Consider the following 12,326-nt stretch of genomic DNA (forward strand, 5'->3'; position numbering starts at 1 on the left):
CCAAGCAGCAGGAGGAGAGGAACGGAGCCCGGAAAATGTGCACCAATTCATCCGGAAAGCGTTGAAATAATGTTTTTCCAAAATATCGCCATTCGCGCCGCGCGCCGGATACGCAAACAAATCATCATTAGTGGCCGGCGGCTTTGATGTACCTGCGGCGCGGGAAATTCTACGCCGACGGTAAATCATTGCTTCCGGTTGTGTTCGGCAGGAACTGGTTCTTTTTGCTGCTTTCGTTCGAACCGGTGGGGGGCCTCGAATTCGAATTCGAATTCATGAACCATGTAGAAACGCATATCAATCAATCGGTCGACCGATTAAGAGCGGGGGCTTTCAGCAAACAGCGTCCGGGTCCTTATGAGGCGGAACAGCAGGGGGGATCCCATTCCGGTACTGTCCGCCTCAATCACTTTCTCCTCTTTCACACGCCATTCAGAGTTGGGTGTGTAGATAAGTTCCTGTTATCCAGCAGTAGTTGACGGCTTTAAAATCCCTTCAGACCATCTTCAGGAAGCAAACCTAGGTCAGGGAAACAAACCCATTAAAACGTCATCCTTAAGAAAATTATCGGTTATCCGCGCTTCTATAGGTTTATTTATTTTCTAACTTCAAAAAGAACTTTAATAACCTGAAACATTTTGAACACTTGAAAAGTTTTCAATGAAATATTCCATTAAATCGGGATCTATGGCAACAGTCGATACTGATGAGGTACTTTTCAATGACTTTTTAACACTTTTCGGATGTTATCTCGGTCATAACTTGACGACCTTTATTTTTCAAATGCTCCAAACTTACTTATGCTGACAAGCATAAATACGCTCTTTTGCATAGCTCCACTCCCGATGCGTCAACATTGCTTGTTTACGTAGCCGCCAAGTGAAAAATGTGCCTCTTCGCTGAAGAAAATTTTGTTGAAAAAAGGAGCATTTTTGGCGTGTTGATCAACAACTCAAGTTGATCAAGAACCTGTTGATCAACTCTAGGTGCGAAATTCGTCATAACGACCTGTACTAAAGTTTACTTGTTGAGCACGACGTGCTTATGACAAATTGGGGTCTTCGGTCACACTTGCAGCGGTGATATATGTGCGTACGTTTCGACGATGTACAGTCCCCTGAATATCTCGAACTGCATCCGTTTCTTCTAATTTTTGCACCATTTTGCCAATGCACAGTAGCACGATCCAAACGACCAAAGTCCTTTCTAATGCCTCGAAACGTACTTATTTTTGAATACTAACTTTTGTAGTCCGATATAAGAATTTTAACCGATTCGATTTGATTACTAAAATGGCAGACATTCAACTAAAAGCTTGACACTTGCCACAACCACCAAATGGGTAACCGTGTACAAAGACCTCACCCAAAAAGCGAACCTAAAAAATTCGTGCTAAAATCAATTTTAGTGGGATCCACTCGGAGTGGTCTACCATGAGCTACCGGAAAGCGCTGCTCAGTTCCCAGGGTCGTTAACCCACCCGCGTCGTTAGCACCCGCGTCTATCAAAGCACTGTACTATTTTCGTTTTTCGAAGTCTCAAAACCAACACAAAAATGCCAAACCAACTTTTTTACGCACCTTCGAGCTGTGGAACATGTACCGCTGGTGGAAGGGTGCTGGTGAGGTCAGGGTGAAGCATAAATTTACGCCCGGAGTCCCCAGTACGCTGTGGGTGTGTCTGTGTTGTATCAAACGGCAACTAAACGATGCACCGCTTGGCGGCGTCTGCAAATAAGCACCGGCCGCCACCGGGGCCGTAGTTGATGGAGCGAGCGAAAAATTAATAACACCACCAAGACGACTTTCCGACATGAAGAAGAAGCAGGCGTAAACGTGACGCGAAAGGGCGCAAGCGACGAACCCGTTCCGGCCGTGGGGAGAGCGAAAATGAGAATTGAATTGTCAGGCGGTTGGCGGAGGCGCCTGGTGGCCGGCGATGGTCCCGAAGCCGCCACCCGAAAGCCCGAGTGTTTTTGTGGAAAGTGAAAGCCTCCATACGCTCGCTGCCACCGCCCGGGGCCGCCGTGGCCGGGGTGTTACACAATTTCATCCGTCACTACACACTTCCGGTTCCGGTTCCAAGTGGTCTGGGGCTAGGGGGCCTACAGCGAAAGATTTATGGCGGCGTGTGGCATTCTCTCTTATGCGCCATTATTTATAGCACCGTTCCGTTGCGGACTGCAAAACGGGGAATGGTGTGCGCCCGAACCCCCGGAAGCAGCTCCGGAGGTCCTTCGTGAGCGCTATCTGGCTGAAGCTAGGATAGTGAGGAGGGGCGAGCGAAGACGAGCCCGCCGCCGGAAGCGTAGAGCTTCCGGTGCCGCCGCCGCACGTTCGGCAGGTTACCGGGGCATCCGCCGAGGTGCCCCGTCCCGCCCCACCCACCTCGATGCCGAATAAATCTGGCACCGGTTGAGTGGTGATATATGAGCGGGAATAGAACACGGACAACACGGGCATTAAAAACGGGCCCCGTAGCTCCCAGCCCCGATTCCGATTGTTGGAAATTGTGTTTTCATTCGCAGCCCCACATTAAGTCGACGGCCACCCAAAAAAAACACAGACAGAGTGAGAGAGAGAGAGAGAGAGAGGGAGAAACGATGACAAACAAACGCACAGCCACGGCACAAATCATGCCGCCGGACGAAAAATGGCGCGCAATGCTCAGTCACTGTCGCGAAAGTTGACTTCACTTCCGAATTTCCCATTCCGGACGTGCTCCGGTGAAAAACAATTTGACAAACGTTTTCATTTTCGCGAGCCACCAATAAAAAAGGAGAAACGAATGCGCAGATCGGTGGCCTAACGATCGCGGCGGAATAAATCATGGGGCACACGTGGAGCATGCGGTGTGTGTTTTCACGTGTGTTCACCTCCACGCCTTGAGGTCACCGGGCCAGCCGGAGGGGAGAAAGTTGCACCGCATCGGGTTCGAGATTATTAGATCCATTAATCAAACGAGCCGCGCACTCCGAACCGAGCCCCGGCAAGTGGAGTGGTTTTATTACTTTGCCTGCGGCCGGCTTCTTCGGCAACGTGGCGAAGGGACCGTAACGACCTAAGCTCGCCGGCTCGACCACGTGGATCAATAACTGCACACGATTTGCGGACCAACCTCGGAGCTCCTCACGGATAAGTCCAGGGCCAGACCCAGATCGGGGTGTCCTCGTTCGGACTTAGTGGTCCACGTTGCTGGCTAGCGGCAGGTAAGAGCGCCTAATGCTATCGAGGAAGCGGATTAGCAGGCTGGAGGATCTGTCACGCGGCGCGCATTGATTTATCCGGCGAAAGCCATTATTGAAATTATTTCATTCATACGGATGCTTTTAAAGGAGGCCCTCGGTGGGGAATGATTTATCGCCGACCGTCCGGTGGGGCCGGTCGGTAATTTATATCTGTTCGTTGGTCTCTTCAGTTCGCTGACCCCTTCGAGTAGGGGTTATCGGTGAGGAAATAGTTTCCCCAATTTTGCACTGCACGTACTGTGCTCCGCTTACTCGCATATTCATGGTTCGTGTTTTTCTGCTACAACTGAGCGAATTATTCATGAACGAACTTCCTAATGGCTTTTGAATGGCGGTGTTAAACATTTAACAACTTTCCATTTATTTTTTTATACGTGTAATGTAATCCGTGCTCGTTTGTCACTGGATAGTCACTGGTTGATCGCTATATGCGCCATTGAGCATGTTTTGCACGTTCGGGTGACACGCACCCTAGACGGTCGTTTGGGCGAAATGGTTTTGTGAGGAGTTGTCACAGTAGAAAAACATCCCAAAGTTCAAAAGACGGTGGACTACGAAGCGAAGAAGTCGAATGTTTCAACAGTAGAACTTAAGTTTTTTCCCGTTTCATACTTCGAGTGACATTGATACCGAGTCCTAGTAAAACCATTCATATTCCACTCTGGCATTCGGCATCTCTGGGATAATTTGAATATCCAATCAGATAATCACTATCGAAGTATAATAGGCCTTGGTTCAGCTTTACGCGCATCTGAGTCAATAACGTAATCCCAGCAGAGTTCGTTTTAGTTACGTTCTTTTCATTCTGCCTTTGATATTGTGTCTATCTTATAAACTTGCACTTATAAACTAAATGCTTGCACATGGTGCATTGTTCCTATGTTGTTCCGCATTTTGCATTTCGATCCATTTTTATCGCCCATTTTACAAACAATTTGAGTGTTTGGTTTTTCTCTTTTTGTATGTTTTGTTTGCTGCTGTTCGCAGCAGCAAACAGTCGCATCGGACTAGAGCTGTTGTGATTTGTCGTTGAAAAAAGACCTTCCACTCGGACCTTGAGCCATTGTTTTTCTCCATATGAAAGGATCTTAAAAATTAAAAAAAGATAAACAACATTTCAAAGTCCAAGCTCTACAATGTCAAAATGTTCTAGTCAATCCTCCTCATGTTTGGCTTAATTCAGGCGTCACAAAACCAGTGATCCAAAATTGTAAAATGGATGTTTATCAAAGAACTATTCACTATGCAGAGACCAAGGCCAGCTCATATCAATAAATCTATCCAGCCACAGCTGGCACTCGGAAAGAAAGACATCAAAAAGAAGACAACAGTACATAAGGGAGCATGGAAAAATAAACAACAAACAACGCTCTTTGGGACTCAATGTCCTTAAGGGTCCTTAAAGATTTGACTTTTGAAACTGACCAGCCAGCCGCCAACGTAGCCTTATCATAAAATGTCAGAAGCAAGGTCTGCGCACAAGCGACCCAAAGACCCCAGATGATAAGTAAAGTAGTCTCCTAAATATGCATCCCAAAGCGACACTCTAAAAGGTAGGAATGTATCTTAAACAGTTCAAAATGATTCAAGCAAAGATGCGAAGGCAAAAAGACAAAGACATAAAAATACGATCGAAGCAAAATTTACTCAGGTGCCTCTCAAAGCGGGGATCGCTCCAATTCCACTTCCAATTCCTCCCAACAGATCCCGGCGGGATTTTAAAGGCTCAGTTCAAGTCAAAGGTGACAGTGAAACGCCATTTCGGTCTCAAACCGCAAAGCATCGAGCATCGGCGCCCTTCAACTGGTAGCTCGTAAGCAAAATCACACGAGATGCTTCTGTTATTTATAGAGAGTAGCAAAACCTTACATTTTTGTCAATTTGGATCGAAGTCAAAGTCTTGTCAATCAATTTTAGCCAAAGAAGCGTATCAGTAGTGTAAAACGAATAGGAATTAAATTGAGAAAAGTTTGATAAGCTTTATTAAGTCAGATTGAAAAAATGAACGAATACCGTCCATCGTTGGTCTGAATGAAAGGACCACAGAGCGAACAGGAACAAGCAAGGTGAAGTTAGAAAGTGATAAAGTTTTTCTTCACATTCTCCCTGCACTTATTGCTTTCACTTTGCGTGCAATTAATTTATATGCAATTTCCTGTCCAACTCAGCGCTGATTCTCTTCGTGGTTCGTTACATACTTGGAAAAAGGCGACGGTGAAAAGTTATGCGTGCTGCAGTGATTCACTGCATAAAAGTAAGTAAACTCCTTCGGGGAGAAGAAACTTTCAGCTTGGAGTTGCGTTATAAGGGGCTACGTTGTAAGTTATAACGGCGCGAGGAGCGTGCTAGGATTCATCTTCCTCCGATCTGGTGCCGAGGACAGCAAGTAAACTCGGCTGACCAATAGGCCAATTTACGGCGATGGTGACATCTTCTTAACGAACGGCGTGTGTCAGCTCAGGATAGGCTAGTTTATGCAATGGTAAACCCGAATGCGATCGTCAAACACGCGCTAAGCCTCGACGATGGTTTGTTGACGAGCCGAACCGGTCTTCCGTCTGCTGGTCTCCCTAGTGTTGGCTGGTTTACCATGACGGGACAAATATTTAATTTTGCGTTCACTACCCATTCCCATTTCTCCATGGCCCGGCCCGGAACCATTTCCTGCGTGTCCGTCGTCGGTCGCCGGGACGGCGCACAATCTGAGGCGCAAAATTTACGACGTATCAACAAACGACTCGCGTCCTTCGCGTGCGGCCATGGCGACTATTTATTTGCGCGAGCCTCTGTTACCGTGAGCTGTTTCGGTGTCCTTCTAGCATCGAACACCGAGAAGAACACCGACAATTTTCTTCGCCTTTCGTTCAGATAAACAAAGCGCACGCCTTTCTACTCCGAAGGAGGCGAGAAAGAATGATATTAATTTGATGGATATTTCATTTTTGTGACAACACTCGGCCAAGGGAACCAAGCCGTAGGGAAACGCTCATCGCGAGACGAGAACGCGTAACATGGAAATAAACTGCAACTGCACGGACCGTCGGGCCATTTCCACTTTGCCATTTCTATGCCGCAACCGGCCGGATCGGGCAGCATACGGGCTATGCTGGAACATTGCGGAAGCCTCCGCTCGGCTAAAAAGGGCCGCAAAACAACGTTGAGCACAGCCAGAGCGCAGCTGGGGCAACTCCATTCGTCGTCACGAAGCACGGGACGTGATGCAGCCATTTTTGCATCAAAATTGCCGTACAAATAGTTCATGACATGATTGAAATGCTCCCCGAAACCCATCTTCCGGTAGGAGGACGGCCCTGGCAGCACCGCGAAGGCGAAGATCCTGATGCCTGAAAGTGATTTATTTTTGAATTTATTTACTTTTCTCTCCCACATCCCACGATGAACGTTAAATTAAAAGAACGATTACTTTCACTTTGCTTGGTGGCCGTTTGCATAATAACGATGGATTGAGTTTTAAATTACGGCATCGTTCTCGGCGTCGTAGTTTCTGAGCGGACGAAACACTCTCCACAGCGGAATAAATTATTCTCATCAGAACTCACAGAAACTAATGATACGGGCGTACACTTTGTGAAGATGCATGATCATAGTGCGGATTGCCTACATCGAGGCGCAATACTCAAATCGATGATCGAGTGCGCTCAAGCGCTTTCGAATAACATACTGTTTGAGAAATGGCAACAAATCCGACGGTTACAGGGTTTTCCGTAAACAGTTCAACGCTTCAACATAGAGTGCCTTTTCATTAGACATTCATCAGCATTTCACTATCGTCCTCGTTCGATGTTGATTTTGTTCACCTTCTTAATTTAATTTTAATAGAAATGAGACTCGCAAGAGTCACACTGGAACGCTTACGAAATGACCGACGGGTATTGAAAGCATAGTCCGGGCCAAATAGACGCTGCAGTGGGTCTTGGATCGAACATATCTTGCAACGCCTTGGCAAATTCATTTCATCCTCTACCAGAATAAACACAACTCAGTGACCATCCTCAGCGACCCATTCAGACTTGCTCAGTGCCCACCGTAACACTTGCAGAATCGGAATTGCGAAATGCACTGACTTCGCACCCTAATCTTCCTTTACGATTTTCCGTGCCATATATCCGGGGATGCCGTGATTCTTTGCCATTTTCTCATAAAAAAAGCCATTAAATTCGCCAGAATGACTGGTGGCGGTTGCCGAACACTCACTGCCAACGAAGCGAGTAACCTGTGGACACCTTGGCAAACAGCCGTCTCTCTTTTTTTGCCACTCGAACAGCCTCCACCGAGTCCAACGAAAGCCTCCCGTGACGACTGTAATTTATTTATTTATTTATTTATTATTCGTAACACGCTTGACGAGCATAATGCTTAATCAAGCAACTTAACATTAACTTAAAAACAAATAACAGATAACAAACATTTTCCTTAAAACTAAGCCCTACAAATATCAATCACGGATAAGCGGAGGCGTTGTCGGAGGCTGGACACTGAATAGTTATACTAGTTTGTAGTTTTAAGACATTCTGACTGTAATGTAGTTTTAAGACTGTAATGTAGTTTTAAGACATTCGTGCCCTGGGAAAGCTTCAACGCTAACCTCAAATAAAGTTAGTAGATTGGTTTGATCAAAATAAGTTAGGTATTTGGATTGGTTGGAATAGAAAATAAGTTCGAGTTCATAACTAAAACAGACATCTTAGAGTATCGATCGTGACATGTTCAGACAATTTTAGTAGAGCATCTACTTTGAAGCGATCTTAGCATATACGAAGAATTGGTTCAAGGGCCAACGTAGAAGCAGCTAAACTGTCGAACCAAGCCAAGAAATGTTCCTATTTTCAATTATTCAATCCTTTTTAGAGTAAAATCATACAGTTTTTGCACTGTTAATAAACAAATGATTCAATGTTTTTAGTTTATCAGGATTTGTTGTCTGTTTCGGAACATGAACTTCACAAGTATTGCAAGCCTTTGTTTATGTTGAATCTTTTGTCAAACGACGTTCTTTTTCGTTGATACTCCCTGACTTCGTGTAACTTGGAAAAGTTTTCATCGATCAACAATGATTAGCCAGCGACCATCGATCAAAATAAAACTGTTTTATACTTTAGAAATCATCTTTTACATTTTACATTACAATTGAAAACATGTGAAGCCCTTTGAATAAATATTCATTTGCCTTTTAGCTTTTCCTTATGGAGTTAATTTTAAAAAAATATTTACAATGCGCAATGCTACTCACCATGTGGAAATGTGTTCGGTTAATACTGATACTGATTAGCTATTAGCTCCACTGTGCGAATTTATACATAGCACTGACTGACTACGGCAATAGGTCATAAAAGAAAACAATTTTTCCAAATCAAAGTTCAAACAGTCCGCGAACAGTTTTTTTTATGTGCTTCGACACCGTCTTCGAGTTGTTGGACACCGTACAATATTCTATGTACATCGAAAGTGGCCATCTTGAGAACGAATGTCCTAACAGTAAGTTTTGGGGCCTCCAGGCTGAATGTTTCCCCGTTCCCAGTTTGCCCCGTAATAAAACATTCCCGGTATTTTTTGAACACAGTAATGGCGTCCTCCTGTCCTGTTACAAAACGATGTCTACCAATCAATTCGTAGCGCCACCCGTAGCCATTGCTCACACCCATTTACGCGTTCGCTCTTCTCCTTTTACTTTCCCGGCATCCTGGCGGAACGACCCATCGGGTGATGGAACAACAACCGCAGGCTACTGGCCGTTCGGGGTCACGTGGTGCAACATCTACGTTACGTGCGACGTGCTCGCGTGCTCGGCCAGCATCCTGCACATGTGCTTCATTAGCTTGGGCCGCTACCTGGGCATCCGGAACCCGCTCGGGACGCGGCACCACTCGACGAAGCGGCTGACGGGCATCAAGATCGCGCTGGTCTGGCTGCTGGCGATGCTGGTGTCGAGCTCCATCACCGTGCTGGGTGAGCAGCCCTCTGACCCCGGGGGGGGGGGGCCCCCCCCCCCCCCCCCCCCCCCCCCCCCCCCCCCCTTCCGACCCGTCGGGATTAACCTCGCGCGTCCATTCACAGGGCTGATCAACCGGAACAACATCATGCCGGGCCCGAGCGAATGCGTCATCAATAATCGGGCGTTCTTCGTGTTCGGCTCGCTGGTCGCGTTCTACATCCCGATGGTGATGATGGTCGTCACGTACGCCCTGACCGTGCAGCTGCTCCGCAAGAAGGCCCGCTTCCTCGAGCAGCACCCGGAGGGCGAACTGTTCCGCAGGTAGGTGGCCCAGGTGCCGACCACCGCCCCGTCTGCGCTAATGCTCCTTCGGACTTCTCCACCAGACTTGGAGGGCGGCTGGCGTCATCGAAGCACTCGAACCACTCGCAGAGCGACGGTTCCTCGACCTCCACCGGCAAGGCCGTCGAGATGCGGAAGTTCACCACCACCACCACCACCAGCACCGGCAGCACCGTCAGCAACAACAACAACAACAACAAACAGCTGCAGCACGACTCGCCGCCCCTGGCCCCCAGCGGCCACAGTGCCATCCCGTGGCGCTGGCACGGCACGGCCACCGCCGGCAGAATGAGCAGGTACGGGTCGGGAGTTCTCGCAGGAGCTCTCGGGAACTCTCGCAAAGGGGCAAAGTGCATAAAAATTCGATTTGCGAAAGTAGATTTCGTGTGCGCCACGCCCCACCATCGTGACTATGTCGTCGTGACTGGGAACGGCGACCGGCCCCGCAGCACGGTTCCATCTTGCGCCATTCCGATGACATTCGCTTATTTGCAGTGCTTCGGGGCTCTTTTTCTTTTTGGTGGAACTGTCAGTCACCACGTCAAACTACAATGCGTCCTGTGTCGCCAGGACACCCCACTTAAGGAGGTGGCCCCGACCGTCACGGTGCCAGCCTTTGATGCAGTTCGTTGTCTAGTGCCCAACGGAACGCGACGGAAAATCGAATCAAGCAAGCCATCGCAGCCTCGGCAAACCTCGCTCAACTCCGCGAAATTGATCGCGTTTGAACCTGTTTCGGTCCGTCGCGGGTTCTGTGGCTCGCTCTGGACTCTCTGGTGCCTCGTAATTACCGTGCTTCACCACTCACCGGAATCGGGTGCTTTGTCGGTCACGTGACGAAGGAACTTCTGATTTCAGTCGCCTTTCGGTGGTGCTAATTACATTTACATTCATTCTATTATCATTCATCCACCCCTCTCTCTCTCTCTCTCTCTCTCTCTCGCTCGCTCGCGGGTTTCCAGGATGAGTTCAATCAAGGGCAGCATCTCGCATCCGCACCTCGGCTACACCAATGGCGGTGGTGGAACCGGGTCTCGTCATCCGGTCACCGGCAAACACCGGCTGGGGCGGGCCGTCTGCGACCAGGGCACCCAGACGCCGGACAGCATCGAGCGGGAGACGCGTCGCCAAAAGTTCTGCTCCTTCCGGATACACCTCAACAGTGTGCCAACGCCGGCGATAAATTTCAATTTGAAATTTCTGGGCAACAAAAAGCGCCCGAATCTATCGGCAAACGCGGTCGCGACCGAGCAGAAGGCGACCAAGGTAAGGTCCATCCCAAAATTGGTCCATCGTCACCTGTTTCGACACAATAGAGCACAGACCTCTACGTCTGCTGTCGGCGGAACGATTATTGCTTGATGAGCCTCATTTGTAGTGGGTTGGATGTAATTATTAGTCACCTCGGGCGGCACCAGGTTACGGCACCTTCGTGTAGAGTGTCTGACCCGCTGGGGCCACCGGCTCGGCAGGGCGGCCCACGTCTTCGGGGCCAGCGCTTTTCCCTGCTGGACACTGTTTTTGCCTAGGAACCCAGCTGGGTTCAGTTCAAGAATGTGTTCAAACATGATGTCACCTAACCTCCAATCCAATTCCTCCGTGTAGGTAGGTAGGTAGGCCTACGGACCTTGCTACTCTATTAACATTCCAGTTTATTGTGCTCACTTTCTACTCGGCCACTCTCTTTGATGGTCCCGATCCCGAACACTGAAGGAAGGTCCATGCCGAAAGAAGTCTTCCTTAAATGCTTCAAGGCACATGACCTTGGAGCATTTGGCGACCGTGCCGTGGGCCTTCCAGTGCCCTTAAATGGGCGGCAACACCCTTCGTCCTTTCGTGTTGCATTATATTTGCCCAAAGTGGGCCCACCGAACGGGGCCCTGCGATGAGTCACCTGTTGGAGCCTATTGGTGTCTATTTTTGGGTTTCACTGTTCACGTTCCGAACATTCTGGACGCTCCGATCTTTACGATGCTGGTTGGCTTTAAACATGGCCGATACCAATTCTGGAGCAAAGCGTGTTGCCTGGAACATTGTTTTGAATAGTTATAAAATGAAGCTTCCCTGACTTACAGGATCATTGGCAAGACTTTGCGCTTTTCTTACGTTTGGATTTTAAATGTTTTTTTTTGCTTTTGAAAAACATTTAATCGTGGTTCTTTGTATCGTTATTAACTTTTATCGTTATTATTAAAACATAAGTAAAATGTGAGTGCATCAAAACAATTCAGGAAACGATCATTAATTTCTAAAGTTTCGTTAAAATTCTCTTGAGGAAGATTTTTAATTTATATTTTAACATATTTGTCCTTCCTATATTTGACGTTGAATCCTTTATTAACTGAACGTCATTAATCCTTTATGGAGCCGATTTAAAGTGATTACAAGTGGTGGAATAACTCATCACTAACCTGTAGACTTCACGTTTTCGTGAACGTTTGATATAAAAAAATGGAGTTCCTTTTAAAATCGCCATATACGATAAAGAAGACCTATCGATTTAAAATATGGACAAGTTTAGTATCACATTGCAAAATGAATCGAATTTTGTTTATAAAAACATTTTTTGCCAAAATCAAAGCAGTGTCGGGAAAAATGAACGCGAATATCGTTTCCTTGTAGAAAAGAAAAGAGTTAACTTTTGAAGGTTCCTCCGAGAACCCAAAGCAGTGTTGGTAAAACGAATCTCGTGCATCTGGGCGTAAGCGTCACTGATTTGCGTAACTGATCGCCAACTGTCGTCTATCATCTTGTGGTTGTCAATAACAGAAAACCCAAAGGAAA

At 47.3% G+C, this 12,326-nt stretch overlaps 1 protein-coding gene across 1 annotated transcript in view; it reads left to right on the forward strand.

The window, feature by feature from the left end:
- LOC131207455 (D(2) dopamine receptor A) overlaps nt 1-12,326 on the forward strand; it is a 19,367-nt gene that overhangs the window by 2,361 nt on the left and 4,680 nt on the right. Inside the window, exons 2-5 of the mRNA XM_058200068.1 lie at nt 8,990-9,214; nt 9,323-9,521; nt 9,587-9,838; nt 10,505-10,808. Of these exons, the coding sequence (XP_058056051.1) occupies nt 8,990-9,214; nt 9,323-9,521; nt 9,587-9,838; nt 10,505-10,808 (980 nt within the window). The remainder of the gene's footprint in view (nt 1-8,989; nt 9,215-9,322; nt 9,522-9,586; nt 9,839-10,504; nt 10,809-12,326) is intronic.

Source organism: Anopheles bellator, chromosome 2, assembly GCF_943735745.2.
Source record: "Anopheles bellator chromosome 2, idAnoBellAS_SP24_06.2, whole genome shotgun sequence".
Classification (NCBI taxonomy): domain Eukaryota; kingdom Metazoa; phylum Arthropoda; class Insecta; order Diptera; family Culicidae; genus Anopheles; species Anopheles bellator.